The sequence below is a fragment of the Thunnus albacares genome, chromosome 18 (genome assembly GCF_914725855.1).
Source record: "Thunnus albacares chromosome 18, fThuAlb1.1, whole genome shotgun sequence".
Classification (NCBI taxonomy): Eukaryota; Metazoa; Chordata; class Actinopteri; order Scombriformes; family Scombridae; genus Thunnus; species Thunnus albacares.
In genome coordinates this window covers 16,687,413-16,699,984 of record NC_058123.1, presented here as the reverse complement: position 1 = coordinate 16,699,984, position 12,572 = coordinate 16,687,413, and the positions used below count along the sequence as shown (strand labels likewise).

At 38.8% G+C, this 12,572-nt stretch overlaps 2 protein-coding genes across 2 annotated transcripts; one reads left to right on the top strand and one right to left on the bottom strand.

Moving 5' to 3' along the window:
- Nucleotides 1-2,207: 2,207 nt before the first annotated feature.
- pcyox1 (prenylcysteine oxidase 1) lies at nt 2,208-8,125 on the bottom strand. Its single transcript, XM_044334316.1, has 7 exons — nt 7,888-8,125; nt 7,488-7,632; nt 5,803-6,009; nt 5,519-5,693; nt 5,165-5,376; nt 4,902-5,054; nt 2,208-4,806 (listed from the first exon to the last, which is right to left on the bottom strand). The coding sequence occupies exons 2-7, from the start codon at nt 7,606-7,608 to the stop codon at nt 4,136-4,138; spliced, it is 1,539 nt and encodes a 512-aa protein (XP_044190251.1). The 5' UTR covers nt 7,609-7,632; nt 7,888-8,125; the 3' UTR covers nt 2,208-4,135.
- A 1,575-nt stretch (nt 8,126-9,700) lies between these two features.
- Nucleotides 9,701-12,357, top strand: fam136a (family with sequence similarity 136 member A). Its single transcript, XM_044333658.1, has 3 exons — nt 9,701-9,955; nt 10,147-10,287; nt 11,611-12,357. The coding sequence occupies exons 1-3, from the start codon at nt 9,869-9,871 to the stop codon at nt 11,797-11,799; spliced, it is 417 nt and encodes a 138-aa protein (XP_044189593.1). The 5' UTR covers nt 9,701-9,868; the 3' UTR covers nt 11,800-12,357.
- The last annotated feature ends 215 nt before the right edge of the window (nt 12,358-12,572 follow it).

Sequence of the window (12,572 nt, the reverse complement as noted above, 5' to 3'; positions counted from 1 at the left end):
AATTAAAGTTTAAATCTCAGTGTGAAGTGTAACCTGCTCACCATCTGCTTCCTCAGAGGACTCTGTGGAGGAGGACTCTGTAGAGAACATGTCACAAGGTTGTGGTATTTTACATAATTTTGAAATCTGGTCTTGCGATCTAGTTGTTTAAAACTGTCCAGTTATTGCCACCTACAGGTTGATATTTGAACAGTAAAACCTCTTCTTACCCTCATGAGCTGCTACGTCAGAGTTCCCGCCTCCCTCTGCTGGAGGAGGATTTCACAGTTATGTAATTTTGAATCTCAGGTAAAGAAGGGTCACATGTTGTCTGTCTAAGCTAGCAGGTTGTTTTTACACACCTGTGTTGTCATCCTCAGCTTCGACACGCTCCTCCACTGTTGAAAACGTTTGATTGAGTGATTCTGACATTTTACACATGATCAATATGTAATCTGTACTAGCTGTAACTTACCAGAGTCATCTTGAGCAGCCTCTGTATGGACAAGATTTGAAAGACTGCATTAGCAGCTGAACCTGGATCAGCCATTATTAGTTTTAAATTAAGTTAAAGGTCTTATAGTTGCCCTCACCAAGGTAGCGCCCATCTTCATTCTGCTCCTCTGTAACTGATTGGTGATGAGACAGAAAAACATTTTCAATTCTGTACCCGACACAATTAGATGAAAGGTATGTTTGTTCCTGAAGTCACCTCATTTTAGTCTCCGGTCATCGACCTGGACTTTGGTCACTGTGTTAGAAACTTACCATTCATTTGGGCGGCTTCACTCTTTTGAGCAGCCTCAAACTCCATCTGATCTGATGGGACAAAGTGATAAAATTATGCACAACAACAATTCCTGTAATTCTGGTGAAGAAACATTACACAGAAATACACGAATAAAGAAAACAAACAAATAAATGAGTAAATTGAATCGTTGTAAAAAGCATCTCTGAGACACTTGGTGGCTTTAACACACTCATGAGCCAGCATAGATTTTATTTTATGCAATATATATTATATCATTTAATTATTTTAATTTCTTGTGTCATTATAAAACAATTAAAAAGCCTCCACTCTGGAAAACACAAAAGTGAATTTCAGGCAATCAACTGGATTAATGCACTGTACCTATTTTTTGCAGTTCAGCTAGCCCATCTGCAAGAAAAGAAAAGAAGTTCCCATGCAAGTCATCACCCTTAACATTATTATGACTATTGTTCATCACTGTTATTAATAAATAACAATAATTTCTCACCGTACGGAGCAACTTTTTCCTCTTTTTCTGCTGATTCCAGAGATGCAGAGAGAGCTAGAAGTCATTGCAAATACATCAGTCTCAGCCTCCATCGATGTGGATCACCACATTTTCATTTATAATAATTTTCTAATTCCATTAAAACCATGAACAGAACAATTTACTCTTCTTACCAGACTGAAACACTGCCACAGCAAGGAAAACAAACAGCGGCACTAGAAATCTCATCTTGGCTCCTGGTCTGGATGTGGAAGGATTTCGGCGTCACTCTGAACTCTTGTGTTGTGTTGTTGTCAGTTTGCAGCCTCTTATATCTTCAGTCACATCACATGTTTCGCATGGACAGGCGGCTCTGGTACCATTGTCCCTCCCTACCTGAGAGGACAGCTGGGTGGCACATCACCACACAGACGTATCCTTATTCAGGCCATCAATGCCACCCATTGTTGGCTCTGCTGTCACACGGGCCTTTATTTGGGATGTTACTTGTGTCTGTGGGAGCAAGTGGGACTCCATGCATCCCAAACTGAAAACAATGTTCATTTCCTTTTAAGGATGGAAATGGTGATTTCACTGTGTACCCTTGGCCTGTGAATGATGGGTCACAATGTAGCTCAGTGAGACAATTCTTCATTTAATCGCACAGATCAAAGAGATCCTGATATCACTTTTGAATTGCAAATAGCTGCAGCTATTTAACATTTTAGTCTGTCTCCTCAGTCCTGAATCTGTCAAAACATGAGAAAAAACTGAAGTTTAGATGATTATTGTGTAAATGTGAAACAAGATCAGAACAGTTGTGTAAGAGATGTTGTCATTTTGAAACCAAAATGGTCATTATGGCTATCGCGAACTTCATCAATTTACTTCCTAAAAAGTGAGATTTACAGTATATGAGTGCAGTATGTTTTGAGAAGTGATTCAAATGTCATTTAATCAGGCTTTTCGTAAATAAAAGCACAAAACAGACAAGATCTCATCACTTTATTGTGATTGTAAACATTTTCAAAAGATACAAGTATCATCTGGGAGGTTTCAGTATTGTTTGAAATCAAATTAAATCTATAATGAAACTGTTTTATTTGTTAAAAAAAAGTCTTGCTGTTTTTGTGCAGAGGGAGCCAGTATCTCTCCTCTTATTGTTCTTTTGGCATTTGCAAGGGACTCGTATCAATTAAAGTGCACTATTAATATGCTACAGTAAGTCCTGACACACACTCAACTGGAGGACTAAAAATCTAAAAAAAAAAAAAAAAAAAAAAAAAAAAAACCTCTAAAAGTGCCTCAGAAACTATTAGCAAACTGCAGATTTCTTCCCAAAATGATTGACGAACATGAGAGTGGTTTAGGTAGGAACAGTATTTTCAAACAACATCACATCTGGTAAAATGTCAGATCCAATAAATCAGAAGTACTGAATACTTTAAAACAGTCTTCCCCATCAACAAAATACAGAAATGCATCAATCTCATCCCAGCTGGATCGTGGTGTTCAGACTGATAGCAATGCTCAGTGACACAGGAAGATCTAAAGGACAAATGATTTATAAAAATACAGGGAGAATAATCATTTAATAAAGACATAAGATCAATACTTTGATATTAATTAATTTAAGCACAATCATAGTGTTTACATGTTATCATTATCAGTGACTATCAGTGATTAGACTCTCCAATCATGGTCTAAAATATATTTAAAGTTAAAAAATAAAATTGGACTTGTTAATGCTTTTTTAAGTGACATCAATAACATCCAATTTACTAAGAAATCTTCATGGTGGCACAACTCTCTTGCTGACAGCTGCCTGTACTCACTAACTACATATACAGTAGTCTGTTGAGGAGGTAGAGAGACTCATTGGAATCATCGGAAGACAAAGGGACATCTTTACATTAGCGAATACAACGCAAGAAGTTGGCCAAAGGGTGACGATGGTTGGTCTGTGTGGCACCAACAAGCTGGTTTCTTATAGGTTAGCTGTACTGTGTTCATAACAGCAGCAATGCACATTAAGGGGGGGAAAAAAACTGGACACTTAAACAGACAAAGGAACACTTATGTGTCTACCCTGCAGTGCAGCGTGGTTCACAGTGATAACAAAATTCAGCACAGGACAATGTTGTTCCACCTTTTCATGTGATTTGTGCTGCTGTTGCTGGTGATGCTTTCAGGTTTCAGTACTGAGAATGATGGCCTGTGGCTACAGTTATGGTAATTAAAGGATAATTCATCTTTATTGCAACAAAGGGTCTTATTTTCATAGTTGCGTCCAGTTTACTGCTGAGATCTGAAAATGCAGGTCCATGTTGTAAACACCACCAGCAAATTGTACCCGGAGAATTGCAGCAAGAAAAACCTGTATCAATGTTTATTTGGACACCTGACTATTGTTTTTTTTTTTTAACAGACTTGAAAAATGGTGACGCTATCCTTTAACAGGCGACTTCCTAATTCAACTTTTACCTGCATACAGTTATCCTGCGCCATGAAGGAGTATAACCGACACTCACTTTTGATTTTTCAATATAAAGTGATAAATAGTCTGGCAAAACAATTGTCTTACTTACAACCTGATCTCAACTCTTGTACTTCTTGCTCCATTTGACTTTCTTGTAGTGATGTCACCGAGATCCCAGATCTCAGCGTTTACTTTTGTGAACACAATGTACTGGATAAAAATGATGGTCAAAACTGCAAAAATAAGACCCAAGTTGTAATGAAACTGAATTATTCTTTAGGTTTATAGAGGGCACAGCACCCCAGATACCTGATGAAAGTGTTGGGATTTGCCCCGACAGGAGTGTTACAGTTACAGTGCAGCCTGTGTGTAACTGTGTGGGTGTATACATGATAGTATTTTATTGCTTTTGGTTCTCTTCTCAAGTAGTTTTCCCTCCTCAGAGTTCCCCTCTTAGGCGGGTGTGCAGGTCCTCTTGGTCGATTTTGCGGACTTGGCTGTGCCAGCGGTGATGTGCCAGCAGGGCCACGTTCCTGGCGGAGATGGCGCTCATCTCCATGGCGCTCGCTGCCCACTCCACAGCGTTGAGGTAGTACAGCCGGTTGTGCAGGATGAAGGGAGGGGTCTTGCGGTGTGGCGGGCGGTAAGCGGGATAAGCCAGCCACTTAGTCTCTGACACTGAATCCCAGGAGAGGAACATACTGTGCAGCTGCTCCTGGGACAGCGGCTGGGAAGAGAACACCTTCCAGACTTTGGTCTGGCTGGCGGGGGGTCGCTTGTAATTCGGAGGGATGTGCACAGGGTCGAGAGAGCTAAGGCTGTTGATGAAAGAGCCCTTTGAGTCCGTGGTGAGGACATCAGACACCATGAACTGTGAGGCCGGCTCTGTGGTCCCGAGGTAGGACATGTTAAGCATGCCATGGACCAGAGTGGAGACCGTCTGGTGGTAGCGCCCAGGGTAGTGAGACGGGATTGGAGGGGAAAAGCCTGAGAAGGTGATGTCAGACTTTCCCAGGTGAAGTGGCGTTGCTATTACCACTATGTCATACAGAGAGTGCGCTGAGCCTGAGTCTCCAACATAATTGACCTCGTAGAAGCTGGTTGTGGTGCCTGAAAATGGGAGGCAGAGGAAGTTAAGATGAAATGTTTGAAAAGAAAAAAAAAAGACTGAAAAAGTGTGAACACGCATGTGAAATAAATAGTACCTGTCTTGGATGGGCGAACTTTGACTGAAATGGAAGTCACTCTGGCTGGGATGAGCTCACTCTTGCTGTGGTACAGCAGTCCTGAGCACACTCTTTTATTGCCTCCATCCACTGCCCACAGGCCTGAATCTGCCCCCGCTAATGACACAGCCCCTACACAACAAGACAAACATGTCAACTCTATTTTACACCTTTCAACAAAAAACCTTGTATTATCATATATGTGATGAACCAATAAAAAACTCTTACATTGAGAAACATACCCACAAAGCCATTGATGCGGACACTTTGGCCGTAGTTGACACGAGTGATTGGTGCAACGATATCGTTGAGGAAGATCTGTGAAAATCCTTCGCCCATCATGGTTTCCTCCAGGGTTTGATTCATCAGGGTCAGAAAACTATCGCCACCCATGGCATGCAGGAGCCTCTCCACACTGGAGAACGAATACCCATACTGCTGATACTGGTAGATCCTGGGAATAAAAGGATTTACATCGTCATAAAGACAACAGGGAGCATCAGTTATGTTATGATATTCCTAGATTTTATGGCAAAAGGGTAAGATGTAGGTATTGTTGGTTTAAATTTATAGCACATCAGAAAATGAACTCTCACCTCATAAATTTGTCCAAAATGCTCTCCACCCACATGTGCATTCGAAGAAAGCTGAACCCGTATCGCCAGAGCATGCGCAAGAAATTTACAATAAACCAATCACTCTCTTCAAATGTGAGCTCCTTTCCATCAAATATTGCCATTTTAGAAGGGACGTCTTTCCTCGGAGGAATACCTGAAAAAACACAGCAACACAAGCTGGATTCAAGTTTCAAAAACGTACTAATTATGATTTCAACTACTCGTGTATTTGTGCTGTTTAATTTAGGAAACGGCGACATTACCTAATCTCTCAATAAATTCCTTCATGTGTAGATTCAAAGGATGGATCACGGAGCCTCCCGTCTCATATTCATAATCCCCAATCTTCACTGTCGCTAATCGCCCGCCAACTTCACCAGGTTCAAACACATCAATCTTCACTCCGGCTCCAAACTCCTTCCTCAGGTAATATGCTGTGGCTGAGCCACCAATGCCCGCTCCAACCACAGCTTCGAAAAAAGAAGTAATGACAACAGAGTAAACCAACTTTGCGACAGGCTTATCTTGTTCTCTTGAGGTTATTTTATGCATTCAGGAGTAAATATCAATCCACACTGTCTGCTAAAGCCTAACTCACAGCTTTATTCCTCCTCCTTTCCTACCAGTAAGGAACATGGAAGCACACAATATGGCTCATGTCACATCATTTTGTATTTTAACTGTGATGCCTTCACTTGATAAATAAATACAGTGTGACTAAATATACATTTAGAGCTGCAACAATTGGTCAAATAATCGATTAGTTGATCAACAGAAAAATAAATCACAAACTGTTTTGGTAATCAATTAATCACTGAGTAATTTTTCAAGAAAAAAATGCTAAAATTCTGTGGTTCCAGCTTCTTAAGTGTGAATATTTTCTGGTTTCCTTAATCCTTTATCATAGTAAACTGAACATCTTTGGGTTGTAGACTCTTGTTTGGGACAAACAGAGGATATTTTACGTTGCATCTTGGGCAACAATGATCAACGTTTTTCAGCATTTTCTGACATTTTATAGACCAAATGACTAATAAATTAATCAAGAAAATAATTGACAGACTCATCGATAATGAAAATATTCAGTAGTTGCAGTGCTATACACTGTAGTAAAAACTGTATATCTTACACTGGATGAGGACGTGTCTTAATGTCCCTGAGTTTCCACACTCACATTTGTCATCCGGGCATTTCCCAATCACAGCCCACAACGCCCAAGCCTCAACCTGGTTATTCATAAATTAATTTCCATTTAACTCGCAAGTTTACTTTTTCTGAGACACGTAAAATAGTCCTGTTACACATACTGTCTTCTCTTAAGCTGTTCTTTCTTCTTTTTAAATCTGTAAAATGACTTATGTCAGAAAGTCTTCAGTTAAATCATTGGTAAAGATATCAGATTCCAGTCTGATATTTTATAGATCAAAACAAGAAAAAAAATCACATCAAATTATTGGTGATTTCTCATTTTGACTGATTTTTGAATTTGACTGAATTTGACAAATTTCCCTCTGGGAGGCACTACAGGATGCCCATCACCAGTTTAGGGGATATTTTATTGCAAATGCCATTTCCCTGTTGAACTCACATATTATTGAGAGTGCCAACAGATAGCAATTTATGCAAATTATAATGATGTCTTTGGTAAATTTTTGTAATTAATTAAAAAGTGATTAATTTGTGTTTTTTTTTTTTTTTTTTTTTTTTTTACTTGACTTCTTTTGTCAATAATAATGTCTTATGGGTGATGTCACAGTGAGGTCTCTGCCACAGAAATATAATATGAAATCAACCTCTCCATCTTAAACATCCTGGGGAGGATAATGCTTGTCTATCCTCCACTGAAGCAGATTTTAGAAGCAACAGAATGAATAAAGGAGTAACACTAGTTGCAGTAAGGAGTGACTGATTTGTTTTTGTTTTCAGATGCACCGTGGTACTGGCTTACCTATCTTTTTGGGCTGATCCTGCAGCCCTGGAGCTGAGGCTAGACTTCTCCTCCCAGTGTGCCAAAGCCCCAGGAGCAGCAGCGCTCTCAGTGACAGGCCTCGTAGACTCATTGTGGGCATTTAGTGCTCTGCACTCAGGAGCATCTGTACAGGAGGAATAAACATGAGCTACCATATCAGCCAGTAACTTCAAGTCAATTGTCTCTATCAGTCTGTGGTCAAAGGTTAAACTCTGAGAGGAGTTCAGGCTCACGCAAAGAATAATGATTTTAAAAAAATCAAAAACAAGTGTAACATAATTAAGTGTTGGTCTCAGCTGTACAATATCATGTCTGTCTAATATTTAACACTTGAAACGAGAAAGAGTGCAGAGGTAAAGAGTGCATAGTGTGGACTCACTATTTCAAAAGTGACTACAAGCGGTCTGCTGATCCAGAAGTAGCTTTCACAAAGTTGTCTTCACCGTAACACTTCAAGCTAACTTTACAGCTCGTTAAAACTTCCCCCTGTCTGCTTAAACATAAAACTAAACCGTTAACAAAAGCCACGATAAGACTAGAAAACTAACTAAACTTGTTAACAGTTGAGTCACGCCGGAGTGCCGTGTACGCATGCGTGCACCTCGCTAAATATTAAGACACACTTCCGGGCAGCCACATTTTTTCCCCCTAGGACGGTGAGGTCATGATCCGCCCTACTTTGCCTCTGATTGGCTATTACTTGTTGCCTTCGTTGTTTGGGTTGGTTAGGTGTAGAAATGAGGAGTGTGATTGGTTAAGATTAAGGTAAAAATATCACGATAAGCCAATCACAGGCAGAATAGGGTGGGTCATGACTTCGCCATCCTAGGAAAAAAATATCGCTTCCGGGCACGCTTCTGCTTCTTCTTCTTTGGATTTGTCGGACAAGACGCTAAAATGGCGTATTGCTGCCCTCTACTGTTTATTATTGATGCTCCTTTTGACAGTTATTTATATTTTGTTATATATTACAATACTGTACAGATATTCCAGCAGTTACTTCTTTTTAGTCCAGTTATCCAAGTTGAGTAAAGTGTGCAGAGTAAAAACTGTATATCTTGCACTGGATGAGGATGTGTTTTACTGTCTCTGAGTTTCCACATTCACATTTGTCATCTGGGCGTTTCCCAATCAGAGTCCACAACGCCAAAGCCTCAAATGGTTATGACAACTGAATCTTTTCTTTTGCAGGCAAAATGATTTTTTTATTTATGTTTTTTCCATCGTTTTCTGTATTGTAAAGTTAGACCTCCCCTTCTTTTCTTTTCTCCATGTATCCTGTAATTTACTAATTCCTTGTAAACCTGCATAACTTAGATATATTAACTGTTTATTGTTTTGTCAGCAAAGATGACAAATAGCCATAATGAGAAATGATATAGAACAAACAGCCAGTCACACAAATAGCAATAGAAACAATGACAGAGATATCCAAATAGGTCCAAAGTTAAAGATCCCCTCCAGATACATTTCAAGATATATGATATTCTTTGAATAATAATTTGTATCTGATATGGTTTTCCCACAAAAAAGTTCTTAAAGTCTTAAACTGAGATTTAAGTGAGTAAATGCGAAGAGTGTCAAACTCCGCGCATACATCGTTCTGCACAGTGAAGCTTAAACATCCAAGTGTAGTGACAATAAGCTATTATTATTATTATTATTATTATTATTATTATTATTATTATTATTATTATTATTATTATTATTAGTAGTAGTAGTAGTAGTAGTAGTAGTAGTAGTAGTATTGCATTATTGTATTGTATTATTAATACAATAATTATTTAGAATACAACAAACTTTTTTCCACTGTAAATCACACATAATGGAAGACCAAAAGGATTTTGCTGCAGGAGGTGTAACACAGTCCAAAGCTTTACTGATGTGTCAGTGACTGCACGCTTTATTCTGAATATCAATATCTCCACTAAAAATATGCTCAGAGCCAATAATCTTAATTTCTGTGAGACTGCAATTCTTTAAAAAAAAAAAAACAAGAGGGCTTGAAATGATCATCTAACCACACAAAAAGGAAGAGGATTTTTTGTATTTCGTTGTACGATTTTATTTATGCTTGTGTTTTTGTGATAAGTTTATTTTATATTTTCTCCAGTGCTCTCTGTACTGTTATTTGTATTATATTGTACATTATCATGTTGTTAATAAAGCTTTCTTAAAAACGGTTACGGAACAAAACCGGAAGTGACGTGATCGCCTTCTCTTCTAGAAACATGCTTGAACGGAGGTGACCTTAGTTACTATCCACATTGTAAAGTGAAGTTATTTGGCGACTGTCCCGCCTGGTTTACATGCAGAACTTGTCTTAAGTATTCCTGAAGACTTGAGAAAGACGAGCAGAGATGGCGGAGGCTCATCAGGCGCGCGTCCAGACTGTGGTCGAAGACATGGTCCAAAGCCTGGAGAGGGACCACATCCGTAAAATGCAGGTGGGTGTCCATCTGTATAGAGCACATGAACTGTGCATGCAATGACTTCTGTTAACCAGTCCTGTGTCTGCAGCATCTGCATCCATCACATGTTCATATCTGAATGTTAACTCTCTGTGTGTGTGTGTGTGTGTGTGTGTGTGTGTGTGTGTGTGTGTGTGTGTGTGTGTGTGTGTGTGTTCTTGCTGCAGGGTCGTATGTTCAGGTGCAGTGCAGAGTGCTGTGATCGACCCTCAGACTCCATGTCTCAGGTGCATCAGTGCATCGACAGGTGTCACACTCCTCTGGCTCAAGCTCAGGGACTCGTCACTTCAGAGCTGGAGAAGTTTCAGGTGAGTGACACTCAATACAGTCACCACTGTGCAAACACTGCACCCCAGTGTGTGTGAGAGACTTCCATAACTGAATGTTTTCTCTTGATTTTTTTCATTTTTTAAGAAGAAATTGTCCAAATTCTCTGTTTCCAGCTTCCCAAACATGAATATTTTCTGGTTTCTTTAGTCTTTTATAACAGTAAACTTAATATCTTTGGGTTGTGGGCTGTTGGTCGGGACAAAACTCGACATTTGGGGATATAACCTTGGACTTGAACAGTGATTGACCAAACAACTAATTGATTCATTGAGATAATAAATTTATTATAATATTCAAAATAATTATTAATTGCAGCCCTAGTTTCATTCAGCATTTCACATCTATAGTAAAGGTGATATAACCTCTATTAAACCTGCCACACATTCAGCTAAAACTACAACTTAACAGTGATTGTTAAGAAGAATAAGTAACTAGATTACATTTAGCTCTGTAGTTAACTACCTTTTTGTGTATTTGATCTTATTGGAGTAATTTACAAAGTTGATCATTATGTGGGTTTTTATTAAAGAGGCTTCTAAGTTCTGTTCAAACTTCAGCGTCTCTGAGGGGAAATAATCATAGATTTGCAGCCAGATAACCAAACAATAAACCAAATATCACATTAAAAACAACAGCAGCAACAACATAATACCTTGGTTTGGACAATAATTCAATATTATCATTCATTGGCTTTCAGAGGAATAATATAATATATACATGATACTAAGATGGCAACTCACGATTATTGTCATTCTCAATTAATATGCCAATTATTTTCTTGATTAATCAGAAAATAGTGAAAAATGGCTGTTATGTCATCTAAGATTCCATGATGTCATCAAATATCTTGTTTTGTAGAAAGAAGAAATTCAGTTTATCGTCATATGACACAGAAAAGCTTCAGATCTTCACATTTGAGAAGTTGCAACCAGCAAATGACTTTGACAACTATTCAATGATCAAAATAGTTGCCAATTAATTTTAGTCAATTAATCAACTAATCCTTGCAGCTCTACATGATGCATGTTATTGTTGTACAAATTTGTGTCCAAATGAATGATTCTGTCATTTAAAAATTAACAAAATTAGTTATTAAAGATTTTGTTTTACACATATTAACCCCTTAAAGCTGAACTTGTACTCAAGTGTTTTTTCTGTTTCAAAAGGAAAATCCTAAACTTTAGATTTCAACCTTTGGTTCCATTTGACCTGGAAACAGCTCTAAAAAGTGCAAATCACATGTTCACCTGCATTCATTCACATGGCCTAAACTCTGTTTCCTCCCCTCTTTGCTCCCTCAGGATCGTCTGACCAGATGCACGATGCACTGCAACGACAAGGCGAAGGATCTTTTTGACTCTGGTGCCAAGGAGGCAGCCGTTAAGTCTCTGATGGAGCGCTGTGTGGGCAGCTGTGTGGACGACCATGTTAACCTGATCCCCAGCATGACCCGAAGACTCAAAGAGAATTTGGACTCTATACAACAGTGAAAAGCAGGAGGGATTGCTGAAGTCTGTCCTGTAGACAGCCTGGACTCATTACACACACATAAATACACACACACACAGCAGCGCAGGGTTCGCCAACTCAGCCAGTTTAACCAGTTACAACTGAAGAAGAGAGAGCTGGAACATCATGACAGAGTAGAGTTTAAAATTAATAATGTGACGCAAATGGTAGAGTTTTACAGGCAGATGCTGGAGGTTTTTTGGCTTGTTAGGTCCTGATTCATCTGTGCAATTGCAACAAAAAAGAAATCTAGCGATACATCTGGTGTCATAGTGTTGTGTACAAACAAGATAACGGCTCAGTAATGCTTTAGAGCAGATCTGAGTATCACAAATCAAACTATACAGTACAACACGCAGTCGACAGGATCCAGATTTGCATTTGTTCATGCGTACAGTTGGAACATCCTGTTTGTTTGCAGGATTTGATATTCAGCTCTTATACTTAATCTGTGAAGTCCCATCACTCATCATTCTTTTTTTGTGTAATTTTAAGTTCTGTGTACGTTTGTATCTGAATTAAAAGTGCTAGAGATGTAACTGCTTTTGGACTACTTCACTTCCATAATATAAAGAACATAAAAGTTCTGCTTGCAAGTATCAAGACAAGGTAATGACAAACACCAGTAATGATTTGGTTGCATGTATTTTAATGACTGCAAATGAATATTCTCAATTATATACAATGTACAAAAAAGGCAACACTGTAGGGTGGAAGAAATATTAAGAAGCAGTAAACACACTGTACACCTGAT

Bases quoted from the DNA above. Each gene is read 5' to 3' on its own strand.
- fam136a (XM_044333658.1), top strand. From the start codon at position 9,869: ATGGCGGAGGCTCATCAGGCGCGCGTCCAGACTGTGGTCGAAGACATG. The intron at 9,956-10,146 runs GTGGGTGTCCAT...TTCTTGCTGCAG, and splicing joins ACCACATCCGTAAAATGCAG to GGTCGTATGTTCAGGTGCAG. The intron at 10,288-11,610 runs GTGAGTGACACT...TTGCTCCCTCAG, and splicing joins CAGAGCTGGAGAAGTTTCAG to GATCGTCTGACCAGATGCAC.
- pcyox1 (XM_044334316.1), bottom strand. From the start codon at position 7,608: ATGCCCACAATGAGTCTACGAGGCCTGTCACTGAGAGCGCTGCTGCTC. The intron at 5,377-5,518 runs GTGAGAGTTCAT...TTTTATTCCCAG, and splicing joins ATTTTGGACAAATTTATGAG to GATCTACCAGTATCAGCAGT. The intron at 4,807-4,901 runs GTACTATTTATT...TCCCATTTTCAG, and splicing joins AGTTCGCCCATCCAAGACAG to GCACCACAACCAGCTTCTAC.